This window comes from Perna viridis, chromosome 6, assembly GCF_037379345.1.
Source record: "Perna viridis isolate PV_CMFRI_1.1 ecotype Kerala chromosome 6, ASM3737934v1, whole genome shotgun sequence".
In the NCBI taxonomy this organism is placed as follows: Eukaryota; Metazoa; Mollusca; class Bivalvia; order Mytilida; family Mytilidae; genus Perna; species Perna viridis.
Window position 1 is genome coordinate 43751923 of NC_142450.1, and position 25034 is coordinate 43776956.

The 25034-nt window shown below is 32.9% G+C and overlaps 1 protein-coding gene across 1 annotated transcript in view; it reads left to right on the forward strand.

The window, feature by feature from the left end:
- Positions 1 to 25034, forward strand: part of LOC148615156 (uncharacterized) — a 53886-nt gene that overhangs the window by 18124 nt on the left and 10728 nt on the right. Inside the window, exons 9-13 of the mRNA XM_088589807.1 lie at positions 81 to 8569; positions 12824 to 18160; positions 20112 to 20176; positions 20849 to 20912; positions 23391 to 24371. Coding sequence (XP_088445933.1) covers positions 81 to 8569; positions 12824 to 18160; positions 20112 to 20176; positions 20849 to 20912; positions 23391 to 24371 — 14936 coding nt within the window. The remainder of the gene's footprint in view (positions 1 to 80; positions 8570 to 12823; positions 18161 to 20111; positions 20177 to 20848; positions 20913 to 23390; positions 24372 to 25034) is intronic.

The following is a 25034-nucleotide window of genomic DNA, read 5'->3' on the forward strand; positions in this document are numbered from 1 at the left end:
CTCCAACAAATGTAAAGAATTAGTGACTCTGCAAGTCGAGAAAAAAGTTGTAGATAATGCTGTCACTTTAATGAAAGAAGAGATTACTCAACAAACTGACACTATAGACACTCTAACACAGGAAAGAGATGGACTTCAGTCTGCAATGTCAAGTTTGAAGGATGAATTGTTAAAGAAATCTGAAGAGTCAATTACACTTAATGATGAAAAAGATGGCCTACTAGCAACACTGTCTTCGTTGAAAGATGAACTAGCCAGAAAACTTGATGAGATTAAGACATTAAAAGAAGAAAAAACTGTCCTGGAAGCTGATGTTCTATCAGTTAAAGATGAAAGCACAATACTTACTCAAGAGAAAGATGGTCTTTTAGCTACTGTTTCTTCTTTGAAAGAAGAACTCTCAGGAAAACATGACGAGATATCAGCATTGAACAAGGACAAATATAGTCTTGAATCTACAATGTCAACTTTGAAAGAAGAAATAGCTACACTTTCACAGGAGAAAGATGGACTAGTGTCTACTGTATCATCACTGAGAGATGAATTGATCAGCAAAACTGAATCTGAAACTACACTCATTGAGGAGAAGGATGGCTTACTTGCAACTGTATCTTCACAAAAGGATGAAATATCCAGACTGATACAAGAGGGTGACAAATTATCTGCTTGTCTTGAAGATGAAACATCCAACAAAACAGAAATGGCTAATACACTGACACGAGAGAGAGACACACTTGCATCCAGAGTGACTGCATTGCAATCTCAAAATAAAGAAAACATGGAAATCATAGACACTGTCAATAATGAGAAAGATGGTCTTATTGCAACTGTAAATTCATTGAAAGAAGAGATTAGTAGATTAACAGAGGAAAAATCTGGATTGTTGTCAACACTCAATGCTGAAATTGAAAACAAATCAATTGCCATGGATATCATAGCACAAGAAAAAGAAGACATTTCAATAACTGCCTCTGAGAAAGAGGATTTACTCTCCAACAAATGTAAAGAATTAGTGACTCTGCAAGTGGAGAAAAAAGTTGTAGATAATGCTGTCACTTTAATGAAAGAAGAGATTACTCGACAAACTGACACTATAGACACTCTAACACAGGAAAGAAATGGACTTCAGTCTGCAATGTCAAGTTTGAAGGATGAATTGTTAAAGAAATCTGAAGAGTCAATTACACTTAATGATGAAAAAGATGGCCTACTAGCAACACTGTCTTCGTTGAAAGATGAACTAGCCAGAAAACTTGATGAGATTAAGACATTAAAAGAAGAAAAAACTGTCCTGGAAGCTGATGTTCTATCAGTTAAAGATGAAAGCACAATACTTACTCAAGAGAAAGATGGTCTTTTAGCTACTGTTTCTTCTTTGAAAGAAGAACTCTCAGGAAAACATGACGAGATATCAGCATTGAACAAGGACAAATATAGTCTTGAATCTACAATGTCAACTTTGAAAGAAGAAATAGCTACACTTTCACAGGAGAAAGATGGACTAGTGTCTACTGTATCATCACTGAGAGATGAATTGATCAGCAAAACTGAATCTGAAACTACACTCATTGAGGAGAAGGATGGCTTACTTGCAACTGTATCTTCACAAAAGGATGAAATATCCAGACTGATACAAGAGGGTGACAAATTATCTGCTTGTCTTGAAGATGAAACATCCAACAAAACAGAAATGGCTAATACACTGACACGAGAGAGAGACACACTTGCATCCAGAGTGACTGCATTGCAATCTCAAAATAAAGAAAACATGGAAATCATAGACACTGTCAATAATGAGAAAGATGGTCTTATTGCAACTGTAAATTCATTGAAAGAAGAGATTAGTAGATTAACAGAGGAAAAATCTGGATTGTTGTCAACACTCAATGCTGAAATTGAAAACAAATCAATTGCCATGGATATCATAGCACAAGAAAAAGAAGACATTTCAATAACTGCCTCTGAGAAAGAGGATTTACTCTCCAACAAATGTAAAGAATTAGTGACTCTGCAAGTGGAGAAAAAAGTTGTAGATAATGCTGTCACTTTAATGAAAGAAGAGATTACTCAACAAACTGACACTATAGACACTCTAACACAGGAAAGAGATGGACTTCAGTCTGCAATGTCAAGTTTGAAGGATGAATTGTTAAAGAAATCTGAAGAGTCAATTACACTTAATGATGAAAAAGATGGCCTACTAGCAACACTGTCTTCGTTGAAAGATGAACTAGCCAGAAAACTTGATGAGATTAAGACATTAAAAGAAGAAAAAACTGTCCTGGAAGCTGATGTTCTATCAGTTAAAGATGAAAGCACAATACTTACTCAAGAGAAAGATGGTCTTTTAGCTACTGTTTCTTCTTTGAAAGAAGAACTCTCAGGAAAACATGACGAGATATCAGCATTGAACAAGGACAAATATAGTCTTGAATCTACAATGTCAACTTTGAAAGAAGAAATAGCTACACTTTCACAGGAGAAAGATGGACTAGTGTCTACTGTATCATCACTGAGAGATGAATTGATCAGCAAAACTGAATCTGAAACTACACTCATTGAGGAGAAGGATGGCTTACTTGCAACTGTATCTTCACAAAAGGATGAAATATCCAGACTGATACAAGAGGGTGACAAATTATCTGCTTGTCTTGAAGATGAAACATCCAACAAAACAGAAATGGCTAATACACTGACACGAGAGAGAGACACACTTGCATCCAGAGTGACTGCATTGCAATCTCAAAATAAAGAAAACATGGAAATCATAGACACTGTCAATAATGAGAAAGATGGTCTTATTGCAACTGTAAATTCATTGAAAGAAGAGATTAGTAGATTAACAGAGGAAAAATCTGGATTGTTGTCAACACTCAATGCTGAAATTGAAAACAAATCAATTGCCATGGATATCATAGCACAAGAAAAAGAAGACATTTCAATAACTTCCTCTGAGAAAGAGGATTTACTCTCCAACAAATGTAAAGAATTAGTGACTCTGCAAGTGGAGAAAAAAGTTGTAGATAATGCTGTCACTTTAATGAAAGAAGAGATTACTCAACAAACTGACACTATAGACACTCTAACACAGGAAAGAAATGGACTTCAGTCTGCAATGTCAAGTTTGAAGGATGAATTGTTAAAGAAATCTGAAGAGTCAATTACACTTAATGATGAAAAAGATGGCCTACTAGCAACACTGTCTTCGTTGAAAGATGAACTAGCCAGAAAACTTGATGAGATTAAGACATTAAAAGAAGAAAAAACTGTCCTGGAAGCTGATGTTCTATCAGTTAAAGATGAAAGCACAATACTTACTCAAGAGAAAGATGGTCTTTTAGCTACTGTTTCTTCTTTGAAAGAAGAACTCTCAGGAAAACATGACGAGATATCAGCATTGAACAAGGACAAATATAGTCTTGAATCTACAATGTCAACTTTGAAAGAAGAAATAGCTACACTTTCACAGGAGAAAGATGGACTAGTGTCTACTGTATCATCACTGAGAGATGAATTGATCAGCAAAACTGAATCTGAAACTACACTCATTGAGGAGAAGGATGGCTTACTTGCAACTGTATCTTCACAAAAGGATGAAATATCCAGACTGATACAAGAGGGTGACAAATTATCTGCTTGTCTTGAAGATGAAACATCCAACAAAACAGAAATGGCTAATACACTGACACGAGAGAGAGACACACTTGCATCCAGAGTGACTGCATTGCAATCTCAAAATAAAGAAAACATGGAAATCATAGACACTGTCAATAATGAGAAAGATGGTCTTATTGCAACTGTAAATTCATTGAAAGAAGAGATTAGTAGATTAACAGAGGAAAAATCTGGATTGTTGTCAACACTCAATGCTGAAATTGAAAACAAATCAATTGCCATGGATATCATAGCACAAGAAAAAGAAGACATTTCAATAACTGCCTCTGAGAAAGAGGATTTACTCTCCAACAAATGTAAAGAATTAGTGACTCTGCAAGTGGAGAAAAAAGTTGTAGATAATGCTGTCACTTTAATGAAAGAAGAGATTACTCGACAAACTGACACTATAGACACTCTAACACAGGAAAGAAATGGACTTCAGTCTGCAATGTCAAGTTTGAAGGATGAATTGTTAAAGAAATCTGAAGAGTCAATTACACTTAATGATGAAAAAGATGGCCTACTAGCAACACTGTCTTCGTTGAAAGATGAACTAGCCAGAAAACTTGATGAGATTAAGACATTAAAAGAAGAAAAAACTGTCCTGGAAGCTGATGTTCTATCAGTTAAAGATGAAAGCACAATACTTACTCAAGAGAAAGATGGTCTTTTAGCTACTGTTTCTTCTTTGAAAGAAGAACTCTCAGGAAAACATGACGAGATATCAGCATTGAACAAGGACAAATATAGTCTTGAATCTACAATGTCAACTTTGAAAGAAGAAATAGCTACACTTTCACAGGAGAAAGATGGACTAGTGTCTACTGTATCATCACTGAGAGATGAATTGATCAGCAAAACTGAATCTGAAACTACACTCATTGAGGAGAAGGATGGCTTACTTGCAACTGTATCTTCACAAAAGGATGAAATATCCAGACTGATACAAGAGGGTGACAAATTATCTGCTTGTCTTGAAGATGAAACATCCAACAAAACAGAAATGGCTAATACACTGACACGAGAGAGAGACACACTTGCATCCAGAGTGACTGCATTGCAATCTCAAAATAAAGAAAACATGGAAATCATAGACACTGTCAATAATGAGAAAGATGGTCTTATTGCAACTGTAAATTCATTGAAAGAAGAGATTAGTAGATTAACAGAGGAAAAATCTGGATTGTTGTCAACACTCAATGCTGAAATTGAAAACAAATCAATTGCCATGGATATCATAGCACAAGAAAAAGAAGACATTTCAATAACTGCCTCTGAGAAAGAGGATTTACTCTCCAACAAATGTAAAGAATTAGTGACTCTGCAAGTGGAGAAAAAAGTTGTAGATAATGCTGTCACTTTAATGAAAGAAGAGATTACTCAACAAACTGACACTATAGACACTCTAACACAGGAAAGAAATGGACTTCAGTCTGCAATGTCAAGTTTGAAGGATGAATTGTTAAAGAAATCTGAAGAGTCAATTACACTTAATGATGAAAAAGATGGCCTACTAGCAACACTGTCTTCGTTGAAAGATGAACTAGCCAGAAAACTTGATGAGATTAAGACATTAAAAGAAGAAAAAACTGTCCTGGAAGCTGATGTTCTATCAGTTAAAGATGAAAGCACAATACTTACTCAAGAGAAAGATGGTCTTTTAGCTACTGTTTCTTCTTTGAAAGAAGAACTCTCAGGAAAACATGACGAGATATCAGCATTGAACAAGGACAAATATAGTCTTGAATCTACAATATTGGCTTTAAAGGAAGAGAACACAACTCTTGGTTTTCAAAAGAATGAATTGTTGTCTACTTTGACTTTGTTAAAAGAGGAAATATCTTGTAAACATGAATCAGAGGTGATCCTGAGAAATGAAAATGAGGGACATTTATCTACAATTGCTGTATTGAAAAATGAGCTTACATTGAAATCAGATGAATGTAATGTCCTGAAAGGTGAAAAATGTGCTTTACAGGAATTATTTTCAAAAATACAAACAGATTTAAAATGTAAAAAACAAAGTTTAGACATGTTAGAGAAAGACAAAGAACAACTACTGGATGAGGTTTCAAGTCAAAAGAACAGCAATGATATATTGAAGGAGCAAAAGAACCAACTTAATGATAAAGTCATTAGTTTGGAGAAGGAGTTAAAAAGAAAGTATGATGATTTAGCTGTTCTCATTGAAGAGAAGGAGATCTTTGTTTCTAAAAAAGCTGTTGAGGTAGAGACACTTCGACAAGAAGGTACTGGACTTATGTCTACTTTATCTTCCTTGAAGTGTGAAATAGCAAGTAAGAATGAAGAGATAAATGCCTTTATAGTAGAAAGGGACAACTTCACCAAGCAGGTTACATATTTGAAACAGGATATTGATATCCAGAAAGAGGCGAGTTCTTTATTAAGAAATGATAAAGAAAGACTAGTGGCTGAAATTGTCTCTTTGAAAGAAGAGCTCACATCTAAGTGTATTCAGTTAGATGCTTCCACAGGAGAGTTGAAAATGTTGATGAATAAGATAGCTAATCAAAATGAACAAATCAAAAGTATGTCTCAGGAGCTAAATAAGCTTTCTAATAAAAACAATGAGTTAGAATTGAAGTTACAGAAAATGAACAGTGAACTGAATAATTCTATGGAGAAACATCAATCTGTAGCTAGAGAAAGAAATGAGTTCATGGTCAAATACAAAAATCTTCAAGATAAATGCAGTTTCAAAGAGGAAACTGTATGCAGCTTGACTGAGGAAAATGAAAATATGAAACTAGAAGTCTGTAAACTTGAAGATGATGTTGAAAATAAAAATTCAAGATTAATGCAGATAGATGATAAGCTGACTGAAATGAAAGCAACTGTGGACACTTTATCTGCTGAACTTATCCAATACCATGATCAATTGACAACAAAAGATGACATAATTAAAAGGCTAAGTCTCAGCAATAGGGAGTTACAGAATACTACAGGATCACTTGGCAAAGAAAAGAATGATTTGATAGAAGAAATAAAAATGTGTACTGAGAATCTTAAAGCTGTAATAAAAGACAGAAAGGCAGTTGAATCTGAAAATACAGAATTAAAAACCAAATTAGAAGAGAGTTCTGTATATGCCAATGAACAAATGAAAGAAAAAAAAGATCTGAGTGCAAGACTTGAACAGATGCAGTACGAGCTATTAGATAAAACTGAAAATATCAGTAAAGTCACTGCAGGAAATGAAAACATAATGATGGAGTTATCTACCTTGGTTGAAGCCCAGCAAATTCTGTCAGAGGAACTCCATATAGCCAAACAATCATCAGAAAGCAAAGAGGACAGAATTTCTAGTCTTCAACAAAGAAATAAAATGATAGAGCAGGATTCATCCAATGTCAGGGAGAGAAACCAACATCTACAACTGAGTGTAAATAACTTACAAGAAACACTTGATCAAATGAATCAAAATATGACTAAAGTTGAGGATGAATTAAAACACAAATCTGACATGTTGAATGCCTTAGTTGAGAGGAATGAAGCTTCAGAAGGGAAACTAGTTGAGCAAGAAAATCAGTTTGCAGAGCTGATTGCAGTGAAACAACTGCAGTTAGAAGCAATCACTAAATTGGAACAAGACATTGGAGAAAAAAATGAAAATGAAACTATGTCGCAAAATAAAATTCATGAATTGAAATGTGAGATAGAATCTTTGCTCTGTGAGAAAGATATGCTGACTACTAGGGTCTTTGATCAAGAAATCATCATCGATACTCTGAAGAATGAGTTAGGTAGTGTCAGAGAGATGGTGTTGGCCAAAGAAGATCTGGTTGATCAGAAAGCAAAACAATTGAAACATGTAGAAAATGAAAGAGATGAATTACAAAGTGAGCTTGTAGAAATAAAGAAATCAAATAATGCTTTGACTGATGAACTTTCCACACTGGAGACTGAAAAGGAACAGAGTTCCAGTGAAATTCGGTTACTTAAGATGTCAGTGGAAAATTCTCAATCATTGGTTTCCTCATTAACAGAGGAAAAGAGGAATTCTCTGTCTCAGATCGCAAAACTTAAAGAACTGCTTTCTGAGAAAGAAACCACTATGTCAGAACTCATACTGAAGCACCAAGATGAGAAGCAAGCACAAGAAAGATTATTCAATGAAATGACCAGATTGAAGGAAACACAAGTCCAAATGCGGCAAGAAAATGAGAGTTTGTCTTCTGAATTATTAAGTTTCAGTGGACTAAATGAGGAGATGAGTAAACTGCAGCAGATTGTTGATGTATTACTGAATGATGCTGAAACCATGAAACAAAACTCAAGTCAAAAGGAAGACTTAATCAAGAAGCTACAAGCTGATGTTAAAGCTGCTGTAGTGTATAACAACCTGTTGTCTGAAAACTTGTCTACCGTAACACATGAAAAAGATTGTTTGGAGGCCCAGCTCAAATTGTCTGAAGAAGAAATAGCCAGGCAGTCCAAAGATGATAAGATGGTTGTAGAAGAAAATAGATCACTGGCAGATAAGATCAAAGAACTGAATATTTCCCTGACAAATTCAAAGGAGGAAGTATTGCGATTGACTGTTATGATTTCCAAAATAAATGAAGAAAAACAGGTGATAGAGACACAGATCAGGTGTGAAGAAGACAAGCTTAGAGTCCTCCAAACAGACTTTAATCAGTTGACCATTGACTTCAGACAAACACAGGAAGTCATGGTGGAGAAAGAAGAGAGAATTACAGAATTGACAGGTATTCTGGAGAGGACAGTGGAGAGGGAGAAGGATTCAGAAGTATGGAAGGAGAAATGTAAGGAATTAGAACTTGAATTGTCATCATTAAACTCTGAAATGGAGGGAAAATCTGCCAAGATAGATGACCTTGAGGCAGAGCTAAGCACGCAGAAGGAGACTTATAGTGTGATCAAGCAGAAGGTGACTATGTCCATTACCCATATCCATTGTTCTTCTGTTGATTATTTCAAATCTGAACCTTACCATTTTAATCATAGGATCATTTGTAGTTTTGTTCAGTCAGTACATAAATTGATTGTTGGTACTAAGGCATAATAGTTAATGATTAATTAACTTGTAGTGAAACACAAGATTTTGGATTTTACTCTATACCCTCTTCTACTCTTTCATTTCTGGTGTTAAATTTTCATTTGTTGAAAAAAAAATTCTTTCATTGGTAGCTACATTTTTAGTATAATTTTCATTTTTTTATTCAGTCTTTGTTTTTTTTACATTAACTTTTATGCTTTCATCTTTCATTTCATTCTTCTCGCTTCTCTTTTTTAGCTCACCTGGCCAAAGGCCATTTGAGCTATTCCCATCACTTGGCGTCCGTCGTCATCGGTAACAATTTTTCAAAAATCTTTTCCTCTGACACTACTTGACCAATTGGAACCAAACATGGTATGAATGTTCCTTGGGGTATTCTGCATAGAACTGATATGGGGATTATTGATCTGTCAAAAAACATGGCTGCCGTTACTAAAAATAGAACATAGGGGTCAGACAGTAGTTTTTCGCATATATCTCCAAAACAGTTAGGTTTAGCCAAATTCTGACAATGGATAAAAGTGTTCAGCATGATGAGATCTATCTGCGTTTAATTTTCATTTTAATCTATTAAGCCATGTTGGAGTTATTGCCCTTTTTAAATGTTTTCTGCTATTTTTAATGTTGTTTCTTTCAAAAATCTTCTCCTCTGACAGTACTTGACCAATGGAAACGAAACTCAGTGTTTCTTGGGGTATCCTGCATAGAATTGAAGTGGGGTTCTTTGATCCATCGAAAAACTTGGCCACTGTTACTAAAAATAGAACATAAAGGTCCGACTAGTTTTTCGCTTATATCTCCATAACTGTTAGGTTTAGCCAAATTCTTTCTATTGCAAAAATGATCCTTATTTTTAGGACTACAAAAGTCTTCAGGCATAAAATTTGTCAGATGCCTTCTTATAAGAGTTATTGCCCTTGACGGGAAAATGAGAGATTTTTTTGTACAGTTTTCAGCCAATGTCTTGAAAACTATTATAGATTTAGACTTTCATTTACTGAAATGATCCTTATGATAAGTCCTATCAAAGTTTTCTTGAGTCAAAATTTTTTTTGAACAACTTCTTGTTTAATTTATTGCCCTTGAAAGGCAAAATTCAACCAGGTGAGCGATTCAGGTGAGACTCCTGGGAGCCTCTTTTTTGTGATGTTAATCATTTCACTGTGCTTAAGTTGGTACCATTTATTTTTATTTTAACTGAATTTTAACTTGTAAAAATATTCTATATTCTTTTTAAAAGAAGAATTTGACAATACTAAAATTAAATAAAAGAAATTATGTGTTTGGCAAAAAGAGCATTTTACAGTATGGAAGAATTGATATTGAGTTTTTTTTTCAAAATTTGAACCATGAATGATGAAATGTGTCATGACCTAAAAAGTTTACATAATAAATCATACAATAATCACTCCTTTACTACATGTATTTGACATGACCTACTTATGTTCTTGTCCTTCATATATGTATTTATCATTTTATCATAGTCCAGCAGTGTTTGACTGACTTGTATATTAGTCCTCATGTAATTTAGAAATATAATGAGGATATCAAGTAGTAACTTTAAAATTCTATCACTGGGGATTAATTAATCTCTAAAAACAAAACCAAGTTTATATGAATACAGGTATAAACTTTTATTAAAATGTAAAATACAAGTCATGTGAAAGTATTAAGGAGGGTTTTTTTTTGCAAAATATTTGGTAAACAAGTTTACTATATTACCTTTTAAGGCACAAGTATGAATATGAAAAATAAATCAAGGTAGACTTATATTTGATGGGTTAAATGGTGAGATAAAAAAAACAACTTCAAGACAGTCATTTAAAAAGTATATATTTAAAAAAACATTTTTTTGTCAGTCGAAAGGAATTTTTCATTTGTCAGACTCAAAGACTTTTCAGAGAGTTCTGATGTGAACACAATGGGATTCCTGAAGTATTTGCATCTGAATGTTTAAGTACCTATTCATATAAAATTCAGAAAATCCAGATACTGCAAATGGTTTTTTATTCTTCTTTACTCTGTGACTTAATTCCTCTCTGTATTTTTAAGAAAGCCACTTAAATCAAGCAAATTCGGATCGAAACTGTTAGTGCCAATTTCATACACAATCTATAGAAATTTTAAAAAATTAATGAAAGACTAAGACTAGGAATATGGTCTGTAACTGTTTCTCGATTAGAAATATATGTGAATTTAATTGGTTTTTGACATATATGATTCACTTCAGCTCCTGTCTGATTGTATATAGACTCTTATTGAAAGTAACATGAAACTAATAACATTTTAACATAAGAAACCAAGTAAAGCAAATAGTTACTCTGTTTTTGATTGAGGTTTCAATGAATTGTCAACATAAGTGTCATCAAAAATAGTGAACTTGTTTTGCTAAATTTGCATGGCCTAAATATATTTGTATAAAAAGAAAAAAACAATATATGATATTGAGAAATTGATGTTTTCTGTTAAAATATTTTAGTTTACTGATTATTTTCTTCTTTAGAAATTCACTTTTTGTGTAGGTGTCATATATTCTATCTTAGTCAGCCAAAAAAAATGAAATAAGTAGCAATGTTTTCCTTCATGTGCAGACTCAAAATCTAATTTGAAAAGAATTTTTAAAAAACTTCATCATTTTTTTTTTTTTTTTGATATTCCAAAGTTAAGACTGCATGTTTGTTAAGACAAAGAGCTGTCATATTGTGCACATGTATGTTGGTTTTATTATTGTAGTTTAAATTTAGAATTAGATTTTTTAAGACTACAAAAATGAATGTAGAAGCAATTTCAGTACAGTTTTTTAAATTTAAATAATTCAAAACTTAAGTGGAATAACTAATGGTAGCCTTAAAATTCGAGTTTTAATAATCTGAGCAAGACTTCCCAAATTCTAAATTCAGAAAAAGACAAATTCTTGGCTGCTATGTAAGTGAGCAAACAGTGATAAAATCTGTACATTTACTTGAAATTTCCTGATAAAGAAAAAAAAAACAAGGTTCATGGATGATGTTAATAGGCTCTGTTTCTAAGTTTGTTATAATTTAGGATCTTTATATTATTTTGAAAAGGAATCACACAGTCTGTCCATGTGTTCATTTAAGAATTGGCAAAAATAAAAATTTTGTCTATTGAAAAATAACATAAATTATCCCCTGTGCATATTGTTTATTGCTCAAAGTGCAATAAACAAAATATGCACATGGAAAATTTATGTTATTTTTCAATAGACAAAATTTTTATCATACCCATTTCTTATAAATTAATTTTGAAACACATTGTTATCTTTAAACATGAGAAAAGTAGCTCTGAATTAAACTGAATAAGGGCGTATCCATTAAGATATAACAAAATTAATTTAACCAATCAGATTACAGTATTTATCTCAAATTAATTTATTAGACTATCAACACAACTGTTAGCCAAATTTTCATTGAGTTTTACATGGATTGTGATTAAATAGGCAATATAAACTGGTTGGAAAATTACATTTGCAAGGAGAGATAATAAAATTTTGGGTTAAACATGATTGAAAAGACAAAGTAAAGTGGCAGATATTCTTTTTATGAGCTAGTTCTTGTGTCAGTATTTTTAGTTTTTTCTTGAATTTCTTCTATATTTTACTAACCAGGGTTTGGTCTATGAGGACTGTTTTGTGAGGGAATTGATCAATAGATTGTGTATTGTGTATTATTAGTTTTCAAACATTTTGGGAGAGGTATCAGTGTTTATGTATTAATTTTACCCCATTATTATGAATTGTTTGGATATTGTGCCGATTGTCATAAAGTTTCAAAAGTGGACTTGTAAAAAGTACAATATTCATTGTTGGAGCAAGCCATGATAAGTCATCATTGCTGTCATTGTACTTAAGTGTGCATTAATAAATCTTTTTCCTTTTCTTTGCATTTTAAGTACAACCTTTAGTCTCTGTACTCAACCTGAATACATATTATATTAACAGGTATGAAATATATACACCCCATTATAGACCTGTTTGACTTCATCCATGAATCTTCTCTGTTCCATAATACACATTTGAAAATTCTAAAATGAATTGTAATTAAATAAGAAAGCTTCTGAAAAAGTGACCAGAGTTTCTATATGTTATATGAATTCAATTCACAGAAAGAACAATTGGAAAATGATCTGAAGAAACAGGAGAAAGTGAACAAAGGGAAAGATCTCAAGTTGTCTCGAGTTGTTCAGGAATCAAGCAATCAAAAACAAGCCTCGGATCAAGTAGTTGATGAACTTAAGACTCAAGTTTTAGAACTTGCAGCAAGTTTGGATCATGAAAGGTCTGAAAAGTCATTGTTAGAGCAGAGAATTAAGAAATTCGATGAGAAACTATTGTCTTCTTCTTCAGAACTAGCTAACATTAGTGATCCACATAGTTCTGAACAAAGTGAAACAATAATCAAGCTGACTGATGAAAAAGAAAAGCTTGTTAATGAATGTAAAAGCATCAAAGTTGAAATGAATAAGTTGCAAAAACTGAACAAAGGGAGGGAAGCAAAAATTAAAAAATTCCAAGATGTCATGTCAGAACAAGAGAAACTACTAGCGGCTAAAGAGGCAGATATCATTGTGTTAAAAGAAAATAAAGCTGAATTGGAAAGCAAAATTCGAAACAAAAGTTTTGATGAGGAAGAAATAAACAATTTAGAAACTGATTATAGTAATCTTCAGCAAAGGTATGAACAATATGAAATGGACTATAGACATTTGGAAATGAAATGTCAGCAACTTGAAGAAGATTTGTTGACTGCTCAAAGTGAAAGAAGGATGGGTCGTGATAGATATGAAATTCAGCAACAGGAACAAATTGGTTATTTAGAAGAATATGTTGAATCATTGCAAAGGAATCTACATGACAAGGATCAAATGGCTGTTGATATGGAAAACGAACTTTTAAGTCTCAGAGATCAAGAGAGATACATGATTCAAGAGAAAAGAGAGCTGGAAAATGAGATCTCTAAACTTCAACAACTCTCCAGGAGCAAAGATGACAAAATTACCAAAATATTTCAAGGACATGAAGAACATATTTCAATAAAGGATTCAACCATTGAAAAACTCAACTATGAACTCGATGACACCAAGTTCAGAGTTGAAGATCTTGAAAAGCAATTGAGAACAAGTTATTCTGAAAAAGATGAACTTAATGCTGAACTGCAAAAAGTACAATTATTGTTCAAAGGAAAGGATGCCAAAAACAAGAAATATGAGGAATTATTGTCGGAGCAAGATAAAGTTGTTTCTGAAAAGGATACAGAGATTTGTATGTTAAAAGAGAGAATGAAGGACTATGAACGTAGAATGGAAGACATACTTTATGAGGAAGATTTAGCAAGAAAAGACATGGAACTATTTAGAAGTGAAAATTATGAGTTGAAGGATAGATGTTACTCACTGGAGGAAGAATTAACTAGAATTCAGAAAGATTTCTCTGACAAGTTAGACGAGAGTCAATCAGAAATAATGAGAGTTTCTGAGGAGAGAGATTCTATGATTGAATCTTATCGTCAATACAATGAAACAGTTCAAAACTTGGAATATGATAAAGAGACACTTGAAAATGTCATTGGTGAGAGAGAATCTGGAATTTCAGAAATCAATGAAGAGCTGAAAGATGCAATATCAGATAGAGATAAATTTAAGGCTGAAAATAAGAAGTTATCTGCCCTTTTGAAAGGGAAAGAAGTTAAGATTAAAAAGCTTGAGGAATCATTAACAAAAAACAAAAATGATATGGATGATATGAATAAAACCCTGCAAGAGGTTGAAAATGAAAGAGAAAAGTTTGTCTCAGAAATATCAAAACTTCAAAAACTTGGAAAGAGCAGGGATGTAAAAGCCAAAAAGTTTGAAGAAGTTGTGGCTGCACAAGAAAAAGTTCTGGTGGACAAAGATACTGAAGTTGTTATTCTTAAAGAACAACTTAATGAATTGAATGTTAAGATAGATGATTTGTACCATGATGAGGAATCATTACGTGACAAACTTGACAAATCTATAACCCATGCTCAGGAACTGGAAGATAAGTGCAGCTATTATCAGTCTGAAATTGAGAAACTCCAGCTTTGTATTGATGAAAGAAATGATCAAATTGAATTATTGAAAAAAGACTTAGATATGAATATTGATGAGATAAGAAGACTTGAGAATGAAAAAGCAGACTTACTTACACACAAGGAGAAATTAGAAACAACATATGATCATTACAATCTGCAGAGGTCAGACAGTGATGGCTATGTACAGACTGTCAAGAAGGAACTTGAATCAGTATTGGTTGAGAAAGAACAGCTCAATGTTGAGATGGCCAAGCTTAAAAAACTCAGCAAAGGGAAGGCTGCTAAAATTGCAAAAATGGAAGAGGTATTGTCACATCAGGAAAACATTATCTCTGAAAAGGAAATGGATGTTGTTGTCCTTAGGGAAAGAGTGCAACATTTGAGTGAGAAGTTAGAATACAGTGATCAAGAAGTTGGTATGCTTTCCCAGGACTTAGAACAAGCTCTGGTCTGGAAAGACAAATATGAAAAGTTATCAAAAGAGCTTCCACAAACTGAAAAGCAAAATCAAACAGTTGAAATGGTAATAAAAGAAACAATGTCTGTGGAAGCTGCTGTAAATCTTGGAACAGCAGGTCCTTTTGAAAATATTGGACATGAATCTGCAATTGATCCCAAACAAGTAGAAATAGAACAACTTCAGACAATGTTAGAGAATGAAAAAGAGAAATTTAAACAGGAAAAGTCTACACTGGAATCTCAAATAAAGAAACTCAAAACACTTTGCAAAGCAAAAGACACAAAACTAAGTAAACTCATGTCCGATACTGAGTCCCAGAGTAGTGAATCATCCCTTACTCAAGACTTAGAGTTACTAAGAGGGGAACTGGATAGTACTAAGGAGATTCTGGTTTCTAAATCAGAGGAGTTAGAGAAAGCAAACACCCAGAATAAGGAGAATGAATTAAAACTGAAAGAGTTTGATGAGAATATGACAAAGTTGCAACAGGAAAATACATCTAAGTTAGAAGAAATTCAAACTATGTCAAGCAATATGCTAGCATGGGAACAGTGGTACAAAAGTGAGCTGGAAAATCAAAAAGTAGAAATTGAAAGATACAAAAATGAAGAAATAAGTTCTCTTCAGAACACATGGAGTTCATATGAGAGTTGGTACAGACAAGAGATATCTAATCTTCAAACATACATTGCTAACCTTGAAGGCAAACCAACAATTGCCAGTGAAACGGTTGGCTCTATCAATACTGATGAAAAGGCTTTAGATAATACTGAAAACGTTGCTTTGGACAATATACCAATTGTTCAGGAACAGTTTCTTAGGAATGAAGCAGCTAAAACTGAAGCAGATCCTAGTGCTCAGTTACATATCAAGGAAGAAGAAATCTTAATTGTCCCTGAAAAGTCACAATTAAACAAAGGGCCAAGTGATACAGCAATGACTGAAGAGCTGCATAATTTGAAATCTCAGAATGCAATACTACAGAGTGACTTGGCATCTAAAGTTACAGTAGTAGAAGAATTAAAAAATGAAATAAAACTTGTCAGACAGGACAATGATGCCAGAGGAAAGATGGTTGAGCGTCTAAATGGGGATATCGCTAAGATGAAACAAGAAGTTATGAAGAAGGATGATGAAGTTGAGGCTCTTAAAGACATTTTTGAGAAGGACATTGATGAATTCCAGAACAATCTTGATGCTCTCAAAGCACAAAATACCCAACTTAGTGCTGGTCTTGAGGCTAAAAGTCAAGAAATATTATCACTTAGAACAGAAACTGCTTCTCAAGGGGTCTGGGATCATGATCAAATTGCTGCCATGGAAACTAAGCTTGGGGAATATGAGAACTACTCTGCATGGTACAAGTCCAGGATAGAGGAACTAGAAGGAAGTGTAGAATACTTAAATGGTGTCAATGAAACTAACAAATTAGAACTGCAGAATGACGTTGAAGAACTTCAAGAAGAATTGAATAAGGCTCGCCATGATGAAGGGTTGTATAAAGATATGGTTGAAACATTGAAGATTGAAAAGGGTGATATGGAGAAAACAATAAAATCTAAAGACACCAAAGTTAAAACAATGATTGAAGCTATTGATGACCTTCAGGATATGTTATCCAAGAAGGAAAATGACTTGCAACAGTTGGTCACAGATAAAGAGGCCAAATGTGAAGAGGTAGCTCAGCTGAGTAGCACTGTTAATTATCTCCAAGATCAGCTGGCAATTTATACTAAACAACTTCAACAAGACCTAGATTTGATTCTTTATGAACACCTTGGACTGCCTGAACAAGGTCCTGAAATGGACATGAACAGTATGCTTATTGTTGTGAAGCAAGAAGTCACAAAGCTCAAGGACCAACACACTGATATGGTATCTAAGATGAGGGAAGGTGAAGAAAGAGTATCAAGCCTTGAAACAATGCTTAGTGAAAAGAATGGTATTATTGAAAAGGAGAAAGAACACAATCAGACCCTAGAAATGATAGTCAAGAACTATGAGGTAAAGTTAGAGGAGAAAGAACAAGCAATAGCTAGCATGAAGCAAAACCTGTCACATTTGACTGAACAAGAGGATGTAACTGATAAAGACCAGCAAATTCATCAGCTTGAAAGTCAGATTGCTAGACTTAAAGATAACCTATCTCGACAAGGCACAGAAATGCAGGACTTGCAACAGTTGTATCAGAATGAATGTGAACAGCTTGAGAAAGCCTTGAATGCTTTAGAAGATTGTAAGGAATCCTACATTCTAAGGTTGGAGGAATCAGAAACAGCTGTCTCTAACCTGAGGGAAAGATTAAATGATGCAGAAACAAAATGCCATCAAGCAAATGAAACCCTTGAGGAGAGAAATGAATACATATCCTCCATGGAAACATTTAAGAAAGGTAGCATAGAAAACCAAAATGAAATGGAAGATATGTTAAAAGAAAGGGATGCTCAGATTGACTCTCTAAAGGCAAGCTTAGAAAGCCTACAAAATGATTTAGTCAAACGTATAGAAGAGATGAAAAAGATGCAAGAAATGTATGATAAACAATCAGTTGAACAAGATAAAATGATGAACTCAATTGAAGAGTTCAATGCCTCTAATGCTCAGAAGTTACAGGACAAGGAAAATAAGATAACTGAGCTGATGCAGGAACTGTATGGTAAACAACAACTCATGGAGGCTACCGAGGCCTCAAAAATGGCTTTTGTCAAATCACTTAAAGAAACTGAACAAACTGTAACTGATTTAAGAGATCGTTTGGAAGTCAGTGACAAGAATAATGAGAATATGAGACTTGAGCTTCGTAAGGTTGATGAGAAAGTACAAATGTTAGAGACTAATGTTGATCGTCTTTCACTAGAGAATACAACATTACAACAACAACTGAGACAACTTGAGACAGCTGATTACCAAGCCACAGTGGCAGAAAATGTAAGAAAGAGTGTATTTTGTATATTCAGAAATCTTAATAGCTAGCCACACTTTGTATTCAGTGTGCTTAGTTACTAATTGTGTTTTTATTCTCACTCTTCCTGCTGACATTTTGGTATGTAAAAGTTCCTGCTATTATGAAAGAAGGATAATGCTTTTCAAATAAGTTATCAATTGTTTTTTAATATTTTTTTAGGTACTGGTTTTAATTATGAAGCAAACCTACAAAATTTTGGTGTTACTTATGGTAGAAATTTCCACATGTCAGATGTTAAGAACTTTCATATACCAAATGCACAGTGGTAGATGCAGTGCTGTAGTTTTGCTAAAATGATTACAAATCTCTTTTGAAAAACAAATAAAATTAAATAAAAAATGTTGTTTTTGATCTAAAAAATTAAGCACTTGCTTTTAATAGTATGAAGTTGTTATTGTTAATACAGTTATTTTTGTGTGGCTTTTTTTATTTGACCTTGAAGACTCAATACTAAAGGAAAATTTAAGCATTACTTTCTCATAGAAAAAAGGTTTTTATAAAACAGTCTTTAGATAGTTTGCAATAGATCCTGAACTGTATTATTTTATTTACGTACCTCAGTCAATATTACAATGAATTTTAGATTTACATTAAATTGGAAAGAGATTTGTAATCAAATGGATGTATTCATTTTAACTGTTCACTATTTGATGTGCCATTACTACTCAGGGCTGCTCTACACATGGTAATTAATAAGTGGGATATAAAGGTTCTCACTTTCTGCATGGGAAAAATGGGTCTCACACAACTTGCTGGAGTCAAAGGTTAAGCACTTTCTCAGGCAATATAAAGACTACTAACCACAAATTCTAATGCAGAAGATTGTGACCTCCATAGTGTCGAGTAGAATAATCCTTTTTGAAAACTAAAATAAGGCCATTTTCGACCAAAGATATGATAAAGCTTGTATGAGATATAATAAATTGCTTTGTTGAAAGGCAGTCAACTTGGTATACTTAATCGCTTCGATCCCACCCCACCGCCACACTTTTCTCTCTCTCTCTCTTTCTCCTTGTTTTATGTAAGAATTCAGAGCCTAGTCTTAATGCATTGAACAACTTTGCTTTATTTTAGTATCAGACAGGATGGAAAGAAGGTCTTAAGGATTTTATCATTTTATTGAAGTACTAACTTAAAACCTTGATACATATGTATGGAAATTGCCATGCATCTCCCTTCGTTCTTCTTCTTGGCGCTTCTTGCTTCTAGAATCTTGCTTCTTTTCTAATGGGTTGATAGAATATTATAAGCCAGTTTTCCTTTAGCTTAGTTTAAGCATCTGCATGTGCAAACAGTGTCATATGATATATTTTTAAATGAGAAAGAGTATAAAGATGCAAGATTTCCTTAAACTATAAGATATTACAAGCTCCTCTACTATAATAAATGCTTAAACAATAATACAGTTATTTATATCTATATAAAATGTAATGTGTACCTGTATATCAACCTACAGACATTAAATCACAATTAATAAATATTTATCATGTACTGTTCTGTGACCAGTACCTTTACTCAGCTATTTATCTGTTATTTAAAGCATGTTTGCATGTTAGTTGTTATAGCATGTTATTATAGATGTTTTATTTCAGGAATTGCTCATGTTTTGCTTACTGTTCGTGCTTGTTATTAGTTTTTCTCAACTTTATGAATATCATTTTGTAGACATTAATTAATTTCTTCATACACAATGAAGATATTTAATGACAATAACAAAACCATAATAATACATTCAATTGATGTACTCATTTTTTCTTTATAAGGTTATATGAAAGGATATCAAGTAAAAAGCAATGACATATAGTACAAAATTGAAATTACCATGTACTGATTTGTGTTCAAAATGTCTATGGTTAGGTTAGAATGTTTATGACATTTGAAATAATGTAGATTGTTGTTTATTTATATTTTCAGATATCGCAGTTGACAAGCACAATTTCAGAGAAGTTCACAGACAATGTTGATGGGCAGATTAAAGAGTAAGATTGTTTTATCTTTAACAAGGTAGAAAAATGTAATTGAATGTAGTAACTTTAAGTGGTAAACAATTAAGGCTATTCCAGGGTGGCAACTCTCCATTTCAAATATACTGGTCCCAATGAATGGATTGATTTCAAACCCATGTGGCTTTATATTGACAAGGCTTACCTTGTAAAAGATTTTGGTTGCTGTCAGATGTCAACTTCCTGTATGAGATAGGGTATACCTAGCACGACAATTTTTTGTAACTTCAGATTTAGTATGTGTTTCACGGAAAGATTGAAGAAAACCATATTGAAATAACATGTATAGTTCACATAGGTAGTTGCTATTCTTGCCATGATCTTTTTATTATACAGTCCTTATAAAAAGGGCATTATGATTATAAACTGGGACAATGTTATTGCCTGAAATGTTGAAAATGCCTCAAGCCTCAGACAAGGGCATTATAGATGTAGAAAGCATTATCAACAATGGCAGTTATTTATTTAATGATGCCATCTACACAAGCAACTATTTTGTTTATTTAATTGAAAAATTTGAGGCAGGATTACCACGCTGTTTTCACACTTTAATGCACATAAATAATTATCACATGACCATGTTTAAACCAATAAGATTAGCCCTCTCTTGTCATATATGAAATAACACTGAATATAAATCTGTTGTAGTGTACCCACTGTAGAAGAATTCATAAAGGTTGAAAAGGTCAAGACTTTACAAACAGCACCTGGGGTAATTTTTTGTATAACTCTTTGTTACGTTTTTTTTTATAAGTGTAAGAAAAAAATGAAAAACTGTTTCTATTTGATGAAAAGCCACCAAGAAAAATCATACCCATCTGAATAAAATGCAAAATGTGTCTTCTTAAAAATACACAAGGATATGCACAATCTAGATTTTAAAAATAAACTAAGATAGCCATCCTGCACAACTATACAAACTCAAGGTATCGATAGGGATGATTATTATCAGACTTTATTGATTTTTATTGATAACTTCCGACTCATGATGTGACGAAGTCTGTTAAGTACTGACTGGAAAATGCAGGTCACTTGGTAAACAATGAATCTTCCTTAAATATTTCTACATTTTTGTTTCTCTGAATACCAAAACATGCCATCATGTCAAGCTTTTAATATGCACAAATGGAAAAGGGAAATGTTCAAGAAATTTGTTTGACTGGCAACATGAACACTCTTAGGCAGAAGCCATTTCCTAACATTCATGAAACACATATCTTTGAGCTGTATACACCGTCATTTATTAATGCTTTCCTTTATACATTGATTCCAGCTTGAAACTATAAAGAACAAGTCAAAAATGTGCACTTTCTTCAATCTCTTTTTCTGTGTATTCCAGCTCGAAACTATTAGGAACAAGTCCAAAATTTGCACTTTCTTCAGACATCCTTACCAATTACCTATCTACTTTTTACTTCACAAACTTACTTTGTGACATCATCGCTCAATTGATCGTGGTGGTGCCACAGGAAATTCTATTCCCTAAATTATGAATTGCTGTTAAGTAGCGGTCTTTCTAAAAATCAGGCAGGAGATGATTCATGCATGTCAAAATCCCTACTGAATTCATTTTCAGAAACAGTTACTGATCACATGACCAGCCTTTGTTTTCATTTTGATGTTGCACTTTTGAGATAAAAATTATACAGATTGTACATGATATTGGCACTTTGCAATAGTTATCTTTCTTGATTTGGTTCCATTTGGTTGATTATAGTGGGAGATGTATGCATGATTTTCTCACAAGTGCAGATAAGAATAGGGAAATTATTATTATTATATGAAAGTACAGCATATGTAGACTGAAAAACCACCTTTTGTTCAGTGAGATTTTCTACACCAAGAATCACTTTACCATTGACAGTGTCAGAATTTTATATGGATTGGTACTTCATTATTTAATAAAAGGGTATTGATTTTTTTTTAAACTCTGTATTAATTAGTATTTTAGAGATTAGTTTTAATTTGTAGGACTTGCGCAATAACATTTAGTCTTTTACTTTAACTATATGAACTGTTTAAACTGAATACTGCAATCAATTTTTCACAAATTTTCTTAAGAATTGGTTGATGTATTGATAACCATAAAAGATTTGATGGATTGATTTTCTCTGAAATCCTTCAATGGGATCACATTTTCTGGAAGGAGGCCTTAGATAAAAACCATAGGTTTATGATTGTTGCTAGAATAGTATCTTTGTTTTTCAATGGATTTGCTTCAAACTTGGAAAATGTGTTGGTAACCATACAAACTTGGATGAAATTGCTTTTTACACAAATCTGTAGAGGTGGGCAAGTTTTTCTGATTGTGACTTTAAGAAAAATCATAAAGGAGTATGTTCAGAAAATATCAAAATCAGCCCCAAAAACTAAAGTATTTCAATTAAATTTGAAAATTGCATAATTTACTAGTTGAATATGTGTCTTTCGTGAAAAACAAAGTTTCATTGCTGTTCATGCATGTGTTGCACTAAAATTGTTGAGGTAAATAATGCAAAATTTGAAAATCTAGCCGAATTGTATTAAAATAGCTTATTTCATGAGACATTTTTATGTAGAAAATATAGAGTGCATTTATCGAACTCTTTGATATTTCTACAAAAATAGCCGTCTGTACCATTACAATTCCTGACCAAATATTTTGTTGTTCATAGCTTGCGCGCCATATTTTTGGATTAAAAACTACCCATAATCCTCACATTTTTGTGAAAATTCTTTGAAAACTGTGTAGATGTAGAGTTTCGTTCCCTCCTTATGACAAAATTATCACACAACAGCATGTATTTTCTGTATATTAGTATTCAGATAGTATTTTAGCTATAAAATAGGCAAATAGTAAATTTCAAAAAGTTAGTTAAAATTTTGGCAAAATAGTAGTAGGCCAGAATTTAGAGTTAGTGAATTTACCCCTTTATACTTATTGCCTGGATATCATCATTTTTCCTGATTTTCTTTAAACTTGGATGAAGAATAACCATATAAGTCACAAGTTTCACAGAAATCCCTTGAAGGGGACCTTTATCTTTTACTGGATGTCAAATATGAGGGAATGTGAGAGTGGATACTAAGATTTTTTTATTTCTATAAAACATCATGTAGTTTCTGTGTGTTCTTCAGTAGTAATAGACTAAATTAAAATTTGTCTTTTGAAAAGTCTTTTACATATTGTAACATTTTAATATATTTACAGGATGAACTGCATCATGACATTTCTAGTTTAGAGGTTCAAATTAAACAACTTCAAAAAGACAATGATAGCTTAAAGGAAGAGACTGCATCTCTTAAACAACAATTGACAAACATACAGGAGGAGCATGTGAATACTGTTAATGAATATGCAAATAAGTTGACAATGCAAGAGGAGGTGCATACTAAAGTTAAAGATGAATATGCAAATAAGTTAAGCACTCAGCAGGAGGAAAATTCAAAAATTATTGATGAATATGCAAATGAGCTGGCAGAGGCAAATGAGGAGAAAAATAAATTTCAAAGTTGGTCAGAGAGACTTGAAGTATCATTTGAGGAGAACAAGAAAACTATTGACAGGTTAAATCAATCAATTGATGATAAGGAAAGATGTATTTCAGACTTTCAAAGTCAAATCGCTGAACTTCAGGAATTTAGAAATAAATCTCAGCAAATTAGTGAAGAACTTAATCTGAGTGTTGAGCAGCAGAAACATACAGTAGAAAGCTTAATTCTGTCTGTAGGTGAAAAAGACAAGCAACTTTCTGAAATGCAAAATACCATTGACAATTTGAAAGATGTTATAACTGAAAAGGATGAAGAGATAGCAAGCCTGGAATCATCTAGTCAAAGTTCCTCTGATCAGACTCTTAAACTGACTGAATTACAAGCATATGTGGAAAAACTTGAACATAAACTTGCAGAAAAAGACCAAAAAATGATGTCATTGATTGAAAACCTTCAAGAGGAAGAAGAAAGGTTATCCCCCCTTGCTGAGGAAAATGAAACACTTGCTGAAAAACTTGAATCAGTAAACAAAGAATTGAAAGATGCTAACTCAGCACTTTCAGAAAAGGAAGAACAGATGGAAGAAATGAAAAAGAATTTAGATGAGAAGGAACTTCAGTTTAAAAAGGCTTTGGCTACAGCTAAAAAATTGAAATTCCAGTTGCAGAAAATCAAAGAAGAAAAGCCTGAAAGAGAGGTATGATTTCATTTATATATTGTATAGGTTCAAACTTGAGTCCTCATATTTCATGGTACTTAGATGTGTTTTATTTTTAATGACTATATGTTCATCTACTAATTTTATTGGAATTAATTAAATTTCCTTTAAATCAAACATAGCTTAGCATTAATAATTATACCCCTGCTCCAAAGTATAGTGGGTATACTGTTTTACCCTTGTCCATGTTTCCGTAACACTTTTTCTCTCACAGTTTTCTCAGCTTCTACTTATCACAACAGCTTGAAATTTTAACATGTTTTCCTGTAAGTATGCCATATGGTGGGATACATTTTCAGAAACAATTGAGTACTACTTCCAGTTTACGAAGGACTGTTTATTTTTTATGTATTTTGGAAGTTGTATTTATGTCACACTTTTCTCAGCAACTACTCATCACAGCAGCTTGAAATTTTAACACATTCATTCTATGATGGCATCAAAATTTAACAACAACTTCCTGTTTACCAAGGACTGTGTTTATTTTTTTACTTAATATTTTTGAAAGTTGAAATTTTAACACATTCTTTCTGTAGGTATGTCATATGGTGGTATCTGTTTGTTTATCTACTAATTCTGTTGGAATGAATGATTTTCCCTGAAAATTCGAGCATAGCTTAGTATCAATAATTGTACAATTAA